This window comes from Chenopodium album, chromosome 8 (assembly GCF_948465745.1).
Source record: "Chenopodium album chromosome 8, dcCheAlbu1.1, whole genome shotgun sequence".
NCBI lineage: Eukaryota > Viridiplantae > Streptophyta > Magnoliopsida > Caryophyllales > Amaranthaceae > Chenopodium > Chenopodium album.
The window spans coordinates 62606332-62621598 of record NC_137841.1 but is presented as its reverse complement, the minus strand read 5'-3'; the positions used below and the strand labels follow the sequence as shown (position 1 = coordinate 62621598).

Sequence of the window (15267 nt, the reverse complement as noted above, 5' to 3'; positions counted from 1 at the left end):
AAGACAAGGTTTTTCGTACTCCTTCGAAAGACAAGGTTTTATTTGTGCTTAATTTGGTCTCCGATTGTGCGGGGCTACTATTGATTGTGGCTCGGATTCGGGTTACGGAATCAACACAAGAATTTACTTTCTCACAAAATTGCGAAGCGACGACGGATCCACTCAAAAAGTTGTATGAGACAACGAATCGAGAATATGCCGAATTGTTATATTTATGTATTTGGATTCTTAGCCCTTCCCCGATTAATTCTTGTTTGATTTTGTTAAATTCGTTTTCATTATCATTCATTGTCAATTGTAGATGCCGTATGACTTACATTAATGAAATTAGTGTCCTTTTAGGACTTTTTTCAAAAAAATAAAAAATTCTTTTACAAGGTGTATGTGCAAGATAGTTATAGTATGGAGCGAATACCGGACTCGTGAAATACTTCCATAAGCATGAGATCATTGTTCTTTGATTTGAACAGCCATATATATATAGAGTTTGAAATAATTCATTCAAATACAACTCAACCGGATATTTGATTATGCAAATGCTCCCAATAGTATTGAATCAACACCGGTGTAACATCAATTCGAACAACGAATTCATTTTATTGATTTGCTACCAAAATTAAATTTAAACTCATACATTCGATCGTTATTCTTATAAATTCGATAAACAAAAGTTTGCAGATCCCAAGTGATAGTTGCAACAAGAGGATTGTAAAAGAGAAGTGCCAAGGAAAGATATGTAGGTAAAAACACCAATAAATTTTATTAAATTAAATCAAACATATTTCAAACAAAACACATTTTTTTTTTTTTTTTTTTGAGGAAAAAACAAAACACATTTAGTTTCCAATAATATATACAAAATAAATAAAAACAAAAAAAAAAACAAAAAAAAAAAAAAGTCGGAACCTCTTATAGAGTTATAGTTGTCCATTGTATTTGAAAAAAGATAACGGGCATGAACTCTTGAGAAGTTATCACTGACACCATCAATATGATCTCACTGAGTTGTAGATAGATATGTATTTTTCGGCTGCATTATTCCAACTATTGTCAATTTGCATTATCTTCATTACAAGCTTTTGCCATTCATCTGGTTCTACACAGAAAAATAAGAGTACTTATGATGTGACTAAGCTCGAGTACTTGACATATTCAAGAAAAATAATGAAATGAGACTTTGAGCGAAATGAAAATGCAAGAACTAAGGAAGTCGATGAGCTTACTATTTGAGTAGAAGGTAAATGCGCGATCCATAGCTGAGCTCAATGACTTTTCATCAATCCCTTCAAACACAAACCTTGGGGAAGAGAGCAAACAAAGGTTATCAACCGTCATTAAACCCTACACCTATTCTACTATCACAAAAGAAGGATGATTACTAGGTAATGAAAACAAATATCTTAGTTAGAATCTAACTTTAAGTCTTATAATGCTGCATACATGTTGATGCACTTAAACAATAAACAATGTATAAATTAGTTAGAATAACTTTCTTGAATAGTTAGGTCTTTTTACTCTCAATGCCTGTCCAGGGAGTGTTAAGAAATTTTCAAGAAAGTGTCTTTCGCCATTATCTAAAGCAGTTGAATTGATTGGAACGTCATCATAGAGTGCTAACAAAATCAGGCAACTCCAACCGTTCTAGTTCAGATTGGAGCAAACGTTACCATCCATTGAAGCTACATCAATAGAAACTTACTCCCAATGATTCTGAACATTCCATTTGTGATCAAACAGCAACTTTCTTGGACATCCGATATGGACATTAGGAATGTCCATATTACAATTAAACTCAGTCTGTTAAATTAATTAGGAAATTTTTGTTCAGAGCACAAACTAGTGGTTGCATTGTACCCGGGGGGGGGGGGGGGGGGGGGATGGAAGAACTTGCAGCTCAAATAAATTCTGATGATATCGAGCTTCCTGCTATGGACTAGGGACCCTCCCTTCACACATTTATATCAGCCATTCATTAAAAAAAATCGTAATGTTTAAAGAAACTGATAAAATCACATTGAATTATAGTGTGTGCAACAAGAATTCACATAGAACCAAACATGATATACAACTAGTTCACCATCATAAAATTTAATTAAGATAGATGAGTTTGTAGATTACCCATTTGACACCTCATGTTTAGACTGATCATCCATATCAAATACTGTATCTGCAAGACCACCTGTCCTCCTCACTATGGGAACCTGAATTGATGAGACGACTTGTCATTGCAGTTTACAAGATAGAAATCCAATCCTCTGGAATAGTAATGACACAAAAGTAGAGGCACACATCGATATAATCTTATATTCCCCATAGTAGAACAGAACTGATAGGCCTCCTCCAAAGATCCTATCGTCCTTACTTTCCTCAACAACCCACAAACCCAAAGGCACAACGCACAACATCAAAGAAGCTATCTGATTCTCTCCAATGCCAACATGAATTCATTGGTTTCTTGAAGATGGTAATGGATTATAGCTCAATCGATCTACTCTATTCTCAATCCACATACTCCACACTAATGCCCCCATTTCTTCTATTTACTCAACGTTCAATATGACACTTTTCACACACCCTTTTAACCGTCTTTTGTGCTCTTACAAAGGAAGAATATATTCATGTGGTATATTTTGAGGTTCAATTCGATAACAATTTCAAAGAATTCAAACTATCAACTTATTATAAAATTCAATTATATAATATTAAAGATATTAATGGTCAAAGTTGCGTGTTGGCAAACATGTGAAATCTTGTTAAATTCAATTAGATATTGCTTTCAAACCATCAATTTATTATTATATTTGTTTATAAATAATTTTAAATATTAATGGTACTATTTCTCAGGCTTGAAGCAAATGAAATAAAAGACTCAACTTGGCACATGCAAGGTATATCAATCCTTTGAGGTACATAATCACTTATTGTGAATATATCAAACAATAGCTCTATAACCAAGATAAAGAGACTTATATTCTTGGGAATATACCGCTCCATAGCGCATACCAATCATCTGAGCAAGGCCACAGGGCTCGTATATGGAAGGAACTAAGACCATATCTGCAGCTGCATAGAGCATATGTGACAACTCCTCACTGCAAGAGAAACAAACCAAACAGCTGTAAGCACCTAGATTTTGCACCAACAGGCACAATCCATGTACGATGATCATTTGCAATGTATGTTACTCGGACTGTGGTACTAAAGTCAAACACGTATCCGTGTCCAAGTATCACACTCAGCTACTTTGTGAAAAATTAATCCATGAATTTGAACTAAAAGGAAGTGTCTTAAGTGTCCTAATCACGTACGAGTGTTGGTACTTGAGGTGAAATGAAGAGTCAAAACATCCAACAAAATTGAAATTGCACAAATGATCAGATAGAATTGAGCATCCAACAAAACATCCTCATCTATGTGCTTGCACTCATTATATTGGTCAACAACCACCATTGAGGATAGCTAGCCTGATCACCACTTTAGTGGAACATTCAATATTCCGTTCAGTTTAAATGGTATTTTCTACTCACATAAAACTCTTGACGCCTCTTCCTTTTGAGCCACCCAACATTCATACGATGAACAACATATTCATTAACCTCTGTTGGCCCCCATAATCCAAAATGCCTTTTCCCCTCTCAAATCATGAACAAGAGTGTGAATTTAAAATTTCACCATCATTGTAAAATACCTATAAATCAGAAGGATCCGAATGCTAGGACCTTGGTTATGCTGCAAGGGAAGGATAACACTAGTTAGCTCCTTATATGCTTAACATTCCATGGGTAATTTCAAGAATTAATACTTCAATAGGCATGCAAATAAATTTTTGAGCTAAGAATCTTTAAAAGGGAAGTTCAGAGAAGTTTAAGCAGTGGACTCTACAACAATACATATGACTACAATAAACAGCATGTTATCATCTCTTCAGTAATGTTGCTGTTTCAGCCCGTATCATTCCTTTTTTTGCCTTATAAAAAAGTTGTGACACCTACACAAAAAATGCAAAAGAACTAGCACATATCTTGTTCAAAGTATGAGTCTTGGAAATACATGAAGAGAGCAACAAATTTAAACCGAAGTGCAATTTACAAAAGGCATTTTCCAATAGAATAGTACAAAAGTACATACATGATGCGTAAAAAAAAAAATTATTAAAAAAAAAAAAAAAAAAAAAAACACCACTTAATGAAAACTGTATGAAGTATGTAGCTATGTAAAGAAAACGAAGGAGAAGTTTGCAATGACATAGCCCAGTTTAAGTGCCTAGAAGGTAAAAGAACAGACACTTCTCTCATTCCTGATTCTCAATAATAAACAGCAAAAATTAATTAATCCTAGCAGCATCAAACATATATGTCATAAGCAAGACCACATAAAGGATGTTAAAAAATAATATATCATGGTCCGATTGAATTAATTACAGATTAAGCCTGTTTCACTACTCGGTTATTTCAAATTAACATTCAACTTTCAGAAAATCCAGAGCACGACTTTCAAGTGATTGTGGTCATTACCAAAGTCGCAAGGCTTTCAAATTCCTTTTCCACTTGAACATTTGAAGCTCTTCCCAGCACAACCATCTGTCCACCCTATAAATAAGATATGAATTTCAATCAACATTCAAATTAATATCCTAAAGGCATCTTATGAGTTAACGAGGTAGCCAAGAGTTCAAATATATGAGAAAATAGAAACTGAGCAAAACATTCATGCAAAGAAATACTTACAGTACATTAAAAATTCAGAACAGCAAACACACAAATGTTCGGGAAGACCTTTATATCGAAATACAAATCTTATGAGGATATGTAGCTTAACCTTTGCAACAAGAACGTACAGCTTGATTAAAAGGACTAGCACCAAATATGAATTCAATTCACAATGTACAGCTGTCCATAATTTGGGTTGAATAATTAATAGGTCAAATACACAAAATCTAAGCCATACTGTCATTTTTTTTTGTTTTTTTTGAAAGACCAAGTCATACTTCATAGTGAGCAATAAAAAGAGGGTTTTGTTTTGGTAACTCATAGCAAGAATAGCTTTTGAGCTGTGCTACAATCTGTTTAACAATCTCAAAGTCTTTTGCACAAAGGTCAAAGGGACAACTAAAGAAGAGAGGTCTCATTGAACAGATGAAAAGCAACAATGCAACAACCAACAAAAGCATTATAAAGAAACAATAGTGAGGTAGTAAGACTTACTAGTTCTTCAACATGTTTAATAGCATGGCGTATCAAATGAAGACCTTTCTGAGCAACCAAACGTGTGATGCAGACAACCAACGGTATCTTGACTTTCACATGGGTATCAGATCCAACAGATTTAATGGGCAACCCAAGTCCTCTTTGGACATACTCTTTGCATATGGTCTTCCCGGCAAGACTTTGTGCTGCCAAATAAATCAAAAAAATGCATCAGACAAGAAAAATAAGGAGAAAGGTTACAGTTCTCCAGTTCATTTTACCCTACACAGTCTTAAAAGCTACACCACCTTCTTGAATTTTAAGAAATTAGTATATTATTTTATATTTGTAAAGAGCTGCCCTGCCCCCTTGATAGTGAACTAGTGCCAACATTAAAAAAAAATCATAAGATAACTGCAAGTAGGACTTCTATGATCAAAGTAGAAAAAAAGACGTGATAAGAGTCAGCATTTAAATAACAGTGAGGTGTCTTTACTTTTTTTCTCTTTCTGCAGAATGGATTTTTTTTTTTTACTAATTCAACAAAGATGATTATGAATATATCAAAGTCTAAAAGAGCCCAATGATCGGTTTCTTTTTCCTACACAATCTCTTTGATAGGTTGCCCCAAACCTAACCTTTCCCCCTCCCACACCCCTGCTGCAGATCCCTCTCTTCACAATAATTAGTACCCGCACATCAACAAAAAATGGTAACAACCTTGTTTTGAGGGAAGGGAAAAGACGACCAACGGTCAAGAATCATGCAATAATTTCACTCCTTTGGGTAGAGGAGAGGAGGATACTAGAGAGAGGACCCCATTTTTTTACTTATTACCATCAAACTTAGCTGGCAGGAAAGGATCAGTGGCTGGGTTCCACAAGGAAGTATCTATGGCATTTAAAACACCATTGTACCTGCATAAGGAAAAAATATTGTTATGTAAGCGAAAAAAAAATTAATTATAGAAATGCAATTGAGCACTCCAAGAATGCTAATGGGAATTGATCTCGTGACCTCAATATAGAGGAGTGAGGCCTTAACCACTAGACTAATGAAGCACTTGTGGTTATGTAATGCAATGTTTAATATTTAATGGCTCTTTTTCTTTTTGCTGGGTCACGTGACCCACCGTGCACAAGGGTGGCCCCGCCACTGAATGATGAGCCATAATCACCTAATCACCCCCTAACCCCCCCCCCCCCCCAAAAAAAAAAAAAAAAAAGTGTTAGAAACTATATTCCATGTACACCTCCAACAGTCCAACTTAGTCTAAACCTATGGGATTCTTAGTCTAAACTGCGCCGGTGAGACTCTTGCCTTGATAAAGGATGAGGATCGCAGTAGGATTGTGACAGTTAGCGGTAAAAAGTTAAAAACCCCATCACATCTCATAATCATGTACCTTGATGATCTTCGGTTCCCCTTATATTGATTTAGAGTTCATGTGTTTTTGTAAAACTTTTAAGTTCTAAGACATCTTAAATTTATTATCTATGTCTATATAAAAAAATATATACTCGCATTAGTTATCGACTTATCGTGCATCAACCCATGTTAGACCTGGGAAGAATAGAGGGAACACGTTGAACAAGCACTTGACAGACACATGAAACAGCTGCACAACAAAGGGATAACTACTAAAGATGTTAATGATACACTGAAAACTTACTTGTCACGATATTTGATCAGAATACTTGAAAGCCAACCAGAGCCGAGTGTTTCCTTCAGATACGATGGTGAGACTGTACTGGAAAGGAGGGAGCAAAAATCAAGCATGTTAACAGGGTAAAAGCTAATATAAGACTTTGCAAGGAAACTATTCCAATATCAATTTCACTACAATTACATAAAAAAACTCTTCTAGCATTCATCTTTATTCCAACAATTCTCTCATTATCTGAAACATCATGTCAAAATTGGGATATGAACCAAAAAAAACCTATATCAATCATGCAGGTTTAGGATCCAGGGATGGGAAAAAAGGAAGCCGTAATGTAGAATTTCCAACAAGATCTAGTTAGATATATCTGCTGTAATATCGGCCTCATATTTCTCTTTTAAGTGATAATTATTTTTATAGAACTAAAAGCAAAGCAATCAGTTCAAATGTCATACAAACAAGAATTCTCATATCAATGGTAGTTCTCAATGAATACAAAAGGATATATTTCTAGCCCATCAATAGGTGTGAATTGTGTCCACTGCAATGTGGAACTTATTCTGATCATAACTGAATTATAAGAAACTAGAATGCTTAAACGTCTGGAATGAAAATTTCAAAAAAAAAAAAAAAAAAAAACAAAAAAACAATTGTCAAGCATTTCTTATATTTACAAGATAAGCTACTTACACAACTGCATTGCTGTATACAATACCCCCTTTGAGTAAGCTCAACCTCTCTGGATTATGCCCAATAGTTCTGTCATCCACCGCCTGCAATAATGAGCGGGAAAGAGTTTCAATTTGTTTTGTTAGAGTTAACATGAGATTTCACTCAAGCACAGAAATAATGAAGGAACTACATGATACATATTGAGTTACTAATCTAGTGCTCTGTATCAATTGGGCAGAGTAAATAAATGGATGAAAAATCACCTCCATCAGGAAGTCACCTTTCCTAAGTAGCAATATGCTGGCTACCCAGATTTCCAATATAATATTAGCACTACTGCTATTATTAATTAAGGTTATACTAATTAAGTAATTATAGTAGTGGTACATGTAAATATCTAATCTTGAAATTTAAGATTAAAAAAAAAAGCAATTAAGCACATCTTACAAGTAGTTTTGCACTTTTGCATGTAGTAATCAACTGATATAAATAACTATGCTCTAATGTCTTTTGATTTTTTGCAGTGCTTTATATTTTAATTTTGCTACACATTGGTGGTGTGCTATTACATTAATAAAAATAATAATTTTTAAAAATAAAAAAATAAAAAAATAAAAAAATAAAAAAAAAAAAAAACTTTAGTACCTAAATTATTACCCTATTATTTATATTACTGATTAAATTATTATCAATATCACAGTTAATGTAGTAATTGTAATAAGAATAATAATAATATTATTATTATTATTATTATTATTATTATTATAATTATTATTATTATTATTGGGATATATATTCTGAAATAAAGTCTGAATGTCTGATTTATCTGATTTCTGCTAATCCTAGCTGTATAATCTTATAGCTTTATTGGTATGGTCTCAAAAAATCTATTATTGAAATTTGGTTTGATCCAATCTGTTAGCAACAATATTCTAAAATAAGATGATAAACATAGCCTAAATATGCATCCATTATCAAGCAAAGTTGACGAGCCAAGTAAAAACACTTTTTACTAACTCAGCTTCTATTAATGCATGATACACTTTTTTTATGGGAATCGAAACTACAATAAACACAATATTCACCTTGTCAGTAGTAGCATAAACATCTCCATCAAGACCGGACTTCCCAAATTGCTCTTTACTGCCATTATGAACATATAAACACAGTAAGACATCAAGAGATACAAAGCTATAAGCAATAAAATTGTCAACATGATTATCAACCACACAAACCACAGGTTAATTAATTAAGGCTTCAAATTTTCACCCCAAAACCCCTTATCTATAATCGTTTGACCTTATTTGAATTTACCTAAACTGAACTTTTTTTTATAACATAAACATGATATCCCTTACAAGATAGCCTAAACTTACCTCAAGTTTTGAACCTAATTTCCCATAAAACTCTTATTTTTTAGTATTTATTTTTATTTTTTTATAGAGAATAGAACGGCCTTAGTTTTTTAGATGAAATTTGACAGATACATTCTTGAGAATTATTAATGACAATGCAATGATTGCATCGTATTAAAAGTCAAACACTGTCACCCTATAACAAACGGCCAACTCCCAAACATTATCACAAATGCAGTCAGAAAATCAAACTTTGGTAGTTTATGTCTACCATATCATACTGAGACACATTAACTCAGGGGTTTCAGAACAAGCAGCAGAAGAGAATTTGGGCGTGTGAATCCAAAGTTGGTCACACTCTGCATTTTTGACATATATTGGTCAAACAAAGTATAATTGGAATTCTCCCTATTCTAGCACACAACAACAGCTTTCCTTACATCAGTTCACAATTCCATTCCACAAGTACAGAAACTACAAATCTGCAATTAGAGTATCGATAATGATTAAACTTAAGAGCATATTCACTTAGCACCGACTACAATGCTAGAATATTCAAAAAAAAAAAAAAAAAAAAACAGCTGACAGTCATTCCCATAACTATTCTACTTGATCTTGCTTCAATTTGATTACTATCTATTCTGTAGAATCAACTACAAATAAAGTATAGGTAGTGTGATACATGTCAATAACTACTTTTGTCCAAGAATATACAAAGTGATTGCACACAAAGAACAGCTTAAAAATACAGTTGGCCGCCCTCACTTCTATAGCTACATAAGGGTATAATGGCATACCGACATTCTCCATAATGCTCCATGTTGTGGATTGTCAATACTATTCTTGGTTTCTGAAAAATGTGACACATCAAATGGCAAATATTTACACGATCAACCGAAAGGAAACCCCTCTCAATAACAAGAAGAAGACGAAGAAAAAAAAAAGTAACAAAGTAGATTTTTTGAATTAAATAAAAAATACATACAACATATAAATTTTTATTTTTACTACCTTATGTTTACCAATTTTGGATTTAATGCCTTTTGGAATGTTCTTTTCAATTTTTATTTTTCCTACCTTTTGTTCATCAACTTTTCAAAAGTCTGTACCTTGGAATGAATTCCTTCATGTACTGCAGAGTTAGTACACACAATCACAAGGTAACAACTTTGAAGAGTTAACAAACAAAGGGTAATAGTGTAATACAATCTAAAATCGGTGAACTGTAGTTTAAAACAAATCTTATAAAAAAGTACTTCATAACATCCAATAGATAATCTATGTCCTTGCCTTGAGTGAAAGGAGATGATACATATCCCAATAAAACAAGGATAGTGCACTTGTCTGCCATTCATGTACATGGATTATATCTGGCTGCGTACCAGTCACCTGTCAGAAGTCATGACAAAATAGCTAGTCAGGACAGCGGAATGAATTCAGATGGAAACTATGGGCTGCAGTATGAAAGTACCATTTGAATCCAAAACTTAATAGTGATTAAATTAAATATGTGATAGTATAAGAATTTTCAAGAGACAAACGATAACTTCAACAAAATTAAACTAGTTTTCTCATAAACTAAGCAAATCAATCAGTCAACTGGTCACAAGACAAACCTGCATGTACTCAAGGCAGGCACGACAGAAAAACAAATATGCCTCCAGCTCATCATATGAACCTCCATATATTCTCTGGCCTTTAAAGAATTGATTGGCTGGTTCAATCAAAATGATAGGAATACCTGAAGCTACAGCACGATATGCATTTGTTTGAACCCATTTGCCATCATGGTACGAATCATATGTGCAGATTAAGTTGAATTCAGTCATCTGCTGCTTTGGGAGACACTCATAGAATGGAAGCATAATATCCACAGTATGACCGCGTGACAAACATGCACGAGCAAGTCCAGTTACCACATCTCCTAGACCTCCCACTTTAGCTATGGGTGCCATTTCAGCCGTAACATGGATTACATGCATAAGATCTGAATCCTTGTCCACACTAAGAGGAGCTTCTATAGTCACGTGAGATGTAGTAATGCTACTTTCCCAAAATGGGATTTCGTCATCAGGTGAAGGCCATTTAATGTTTTCTAACGTTAAACCAGGTGATCTAGCAACTCTCATAGTACCCACCTATGGATGGAAAGAGCCAAAATGACAAAAATAATCAAACACTAAAATGTTTCTTAGGCCATGAATTTTACACGTTTATAACATGTCTTTTGAAAACAACTCTTTTCTTTCTTAGACCATGAATTTTACACATTTTAGTAATAAACCCACCTGTTATTTTTTATTACTACATGTTCATATGAAATTACTTAAAACCAAAATGTCGTTTACACAATAAAATTGTACACAAAATTTATAAATTAGTAAGTTTTGACCTAAAAAAAACTACACTATATATTGGAATATAAGGAGTACATGATAACATTAAACTAACAAAACCTTCCAATTCTATGGTAGATAATTCAGTTTAGACAAAATCCCAAAAAAAGACCTATCCAAATGAACAATTTCATCAAAGATTTTAAATTACTACCAACATAAATTTCAAAATTTACAGCCACATTTCTACTTTTCAATCCAAAAACTTTTGCCTTTATGAAAGCTCTATAAACATCAAAACTCACCAAATAACTCAACCACACCAAAATTATCATCCATCTATAAAGCATGGGAGCTAGTGTCTCCTACAATATGTTTTTACAAACCAATAGGTCATTACTCCAATCTATCAAATTTAAGAATTGTTTATTGTACATAATAGAGATAGTATAACTCAGACGATATTTATAAATTTTCACATTAGAATATAAAAATAAACATGTATATTTCCATGAATTTCATACTAGGTTTATTTTCAACTCATTTTTCACTCATCTAAACATATTTTAATTGCATATTAAACATAGGCGCATATTTCACGTGTACTTACATAATCTAAACTTATATTATTTGAACTTCAAAACTTATTAACCAATATATGAACTCATGTGGTTTGTTGTGTGTAATATAAATAAAGTTAAATATCAACCTAACGTTAGATAGTCAATAGAGTTTTTTATTGGCTAATAATTCATATAAAAAAAAAATAATGCAGACAAGTCTGACCCTATTGCTATTCCTATCGACCTGAGCATGCCCCTCCCTAATGTCTTACCACCTGATGGATAAGTGAATCAAAATTCTCTTATACTCAACTTTGTTCTAATTCATGCCATTATCACATAAAATCTTAATTTTATATTTCAACCTAAGTTAAAATTGGCACAATTATCACATTCTTACATTCAAAAATAAAAAATATCTCTTCTTATGTAAAAATGAATAATATTATCCTTTTCTATCATCATTTATCAAATTTAAAACTTGTCAATTCAACCATATCTGTTGACATATATTAAATATTTAAATGTTCTTTTAATTCTGTTTCAAATAATGTGAAACATTTAATGCTACATATTATGTGCAACAAATGTTTTCTTTCTTTTATATATTGTCACTTCTCTCTATTTCTCCTTATCAGATTTTTCTCTCCATTTAACACTCACAAATAGAATTTGTACATAACAGAGATAGTATAACTTAAACATGTATATTTCCATTAATTTCAATCTACATTATTTTCACCTAATTTTTCACTCATCTAAACACTTTAATTGCATATTAAACATACACCCTTATTTCACACATATTTATAGAATCTAAACTTATGTTATATGAACTTATTAACCAGAGCTTATTTCACACATATTTATAGAATCTAAACTTATGTTATATGAACTTATTAACCAGAGCTTATTTGAACTTATTATGCAGACAAGCCTAACCCTATTCTTATCGGCCTTAGCATGCCCATCCCCGATGCCTTACCGCCTGGTGGCTAAATGAATCAAAATTATCTTATGATCAACTTTCTTCTACTTCATGCCATTATCACACAAAGACTTAATTTTATAGTTCAACCTAAGTTTAAATTGGCACAATTGTCACATTCTTACATTAAAAATAAAAAAATATCTGTCAATCTCTCTTTTCCTAGTCTTTTTTGAATCCTAAATAAAGAGAAAAAATAAAAAAATAAAAAATAAAAAATAAAAATAAAAAAATCTCACAAAATTGAACCTCACTTCGTATAATATAAAAAATTGGTGAACTAAATTGACATCTTCCACATCAACAAACAATCCCTACATTACAATTACAAACTCCCAAAGCAATTCAAACAGATCATTAACAACCCCATTACAAATAACCATTGAAATATACAAATTACAATAAATTTCCCAAACCACAGCACCAAAATTAAACAAAATTATAAATTTTTACCTGAAAAGGATGATGGGTATTGTGAAAAAATGGGAAATTGATGGAAAAGACATCATTTTTCTTGATTAAAGAAGTGAATAATTTAGTGGGTGACTTAGAAATTAGTGGGTTATTGTGAATTAAACTGGAGGAAGAACCCATAATTTTCATAGTCTCTGGTGCCAAAAATAGCATATAAAGTAAGAAATAATTGAGTTGATTTCAATTGCACTCTCTGTTTGTTGGTGTATTAATGAATGAAACATTTCAAGGAAATGAAACAAAACTAGGAAAGGAGTATATCCCGTGAACGGTTCCATTTTGGCCAGGTGCATGACGTTGATTTTTTGAAAATGCGGTTAAAGTTAGAAGATCCGCAAATATTTGTTGCATCTGCACTACTCTCTACTCTAGCACATCACATTAGTATATGTATATGTTAGACGTACTAGGGGTTTGTCACGTTTTATTGTTTTTAATTCTGAAATTTTGCTAGCCGTAGAGCACTCAAGCATAAATTAGATAGATGCCACCCGGAATTGGAATTGCAACCGGTTAGGAACCAGTGGATCCGGAGCGATAGATGCCACCCGGAATTGGAATTGCAACCGGTTAGGAACCGGTGGATCCGGAGCCGGAATTGCACCCGATAACCGGTTCCAATTCCAATTCTCGATTTTTTGGACCCGGAACCGGTTGGGTACCCGGTTACCTAACAAATGCTACACTAAATAAGTTTTTTTTAAAATAAAATTATGTTAAATGTATCTAGTTAGTAAAATAAAAAAATTATTTTTAATACCTAATATAAATAAAATATCTTAATTAAACGTTAAAAATGAAAAGAAACTTAAGTATTATAATTTATATTATATTTTAATAATTATTTACATAAGTGGGTACCCGAGTGGGTACCCGGAACCACAACTGGTACCCGGTGGTTCCAATTCCAAGTCCTAAATTTTAGGACCCGGTTGAACCAATTTCAATTCCGGTTCCGAATTTTAGGACCCGTTTCCAACCAATTCCGGGTCCAGGTCCTAAAATTTTGACCGGATACCCGGTTTGCTCACCCCTAGACGCCACCTTGCTTTCTTGAAAAAAAAAAAAAAGATGCCACCTTGCTTTCTCGGGGGGAAAAAAAAAAGATAGATGCCACCTTGCTTTCTCGAGGAAAAAAAATAGATGTCACCTTGGAAAACAAAGTTCGTTTATCAAAAGGTTAAAATTGTAATATTACAAAAAGTACCAATTTTAAAGTTGTCTTAAAATGATCAATGTTACCTCAATATAAAGTTACTTGAGTGAAAGTAAGGGTTTGTTCCAATTACCTGAAAACAACTTAACTGAAGTGGACTGAACTAAATAAAGCTGAAATGAATTGTTTATGAGAGAAGGAAATTAGGATTGAACTGAACTGATTGAAGCTGAACTGAACTGAAATGAAATGAAATTAAGCTCAACAAAACAGGCCCTAAGAGAGTTTGGAAACTAATGAAATATGGCCCCTTTATTGTACAAGGTGTCTCTGAACAATGATATATATTACGTGAAAACTGCATTCAATAAACTATTAGGTGTTTGATAGGGCTTCTATGCCTAAGCGCAAGCAAATACTTTAAGTCCAAATACTTTAGGTGTTTGATTTGATAGGGCTTACATGCCTAAATAACATTCGATAAACCATCAGGTGGGGGCAGGGGGACCCGGCGCCGGTGGTAGGGTGGTAGCTAGGTTAGCATTTTAGGGTTTTTTTTTTTAATTATTTTTTTCAATTTTTTTTTTTAATTTTTTGTCTTTTTTTATCCAATAGATAATTGAAACATATAAAGTGTAAGGCCCATTAATGGATTTTTGGATGATATCAGTTAAATGTGTAATACCCCAAATTTAGAAAAATATTTTGGAAACTTCTTAAATTATTTAATTTGGAGTCAAAATGAATTTTAAATTTTGGCACCAAATATAAGTATTTGAATAATTAATTATTTTCGGATTTCTAAATCAATAATATAGCTTTAATTATATTTTAAAGGTCGGTCCGTACTTTATTCAATACGTATGTTATTATA

The 15267-nt window shown here is 32.8% G+C and overlaps 1 protein-coding gene across 2 annotated transcripts; it reads right to left on the bottom strand.

The window, feature by feature from the left end:
* Positions 1–849: 849 nt before the first annotated feature.
* On the bottom strand, positions 850–13469 carry LOC145556222 (uncharacterized). 2 transcript variants are annotated; one of them, XM_081617875.1, is made up of 15 exons: positions 13217–13469; positions 10493–11014; positions 10167–10265; positions 9674–9726; positions 8607–8664; positions 7540–7622; positions 6859–6936; positions 6024–6103; positions 5205–5392; positions 4515–4589; positions 3689–3729; positions 2987–3092; positions 2119–2201; positions 1224–1297; positions 850–1090 (listed from the first exon to the last, which is right to left on the bottom strand). In XM_081617875.1, exons 1-15 carry the CDS (start codon positions 13388–13390, stop codon positions 987–989), a joined length of 1818 nt encoding a protein of 605 aa, XP_081474001.1. In that variant the 5' UTR covers positions 13391–13469; the 3' UTR covers positions 850–986. The 2 variants fall into 2 exon arrangements, with proteins under 2 accessions (XP_081474001.1, XP_081474000.1); XM_081617874.1 differs by having other exon boundaries at positions 857–1096; positions 13217–13468.
* Positions 13470–15267: the final 1798 nt, after the last annotated feature.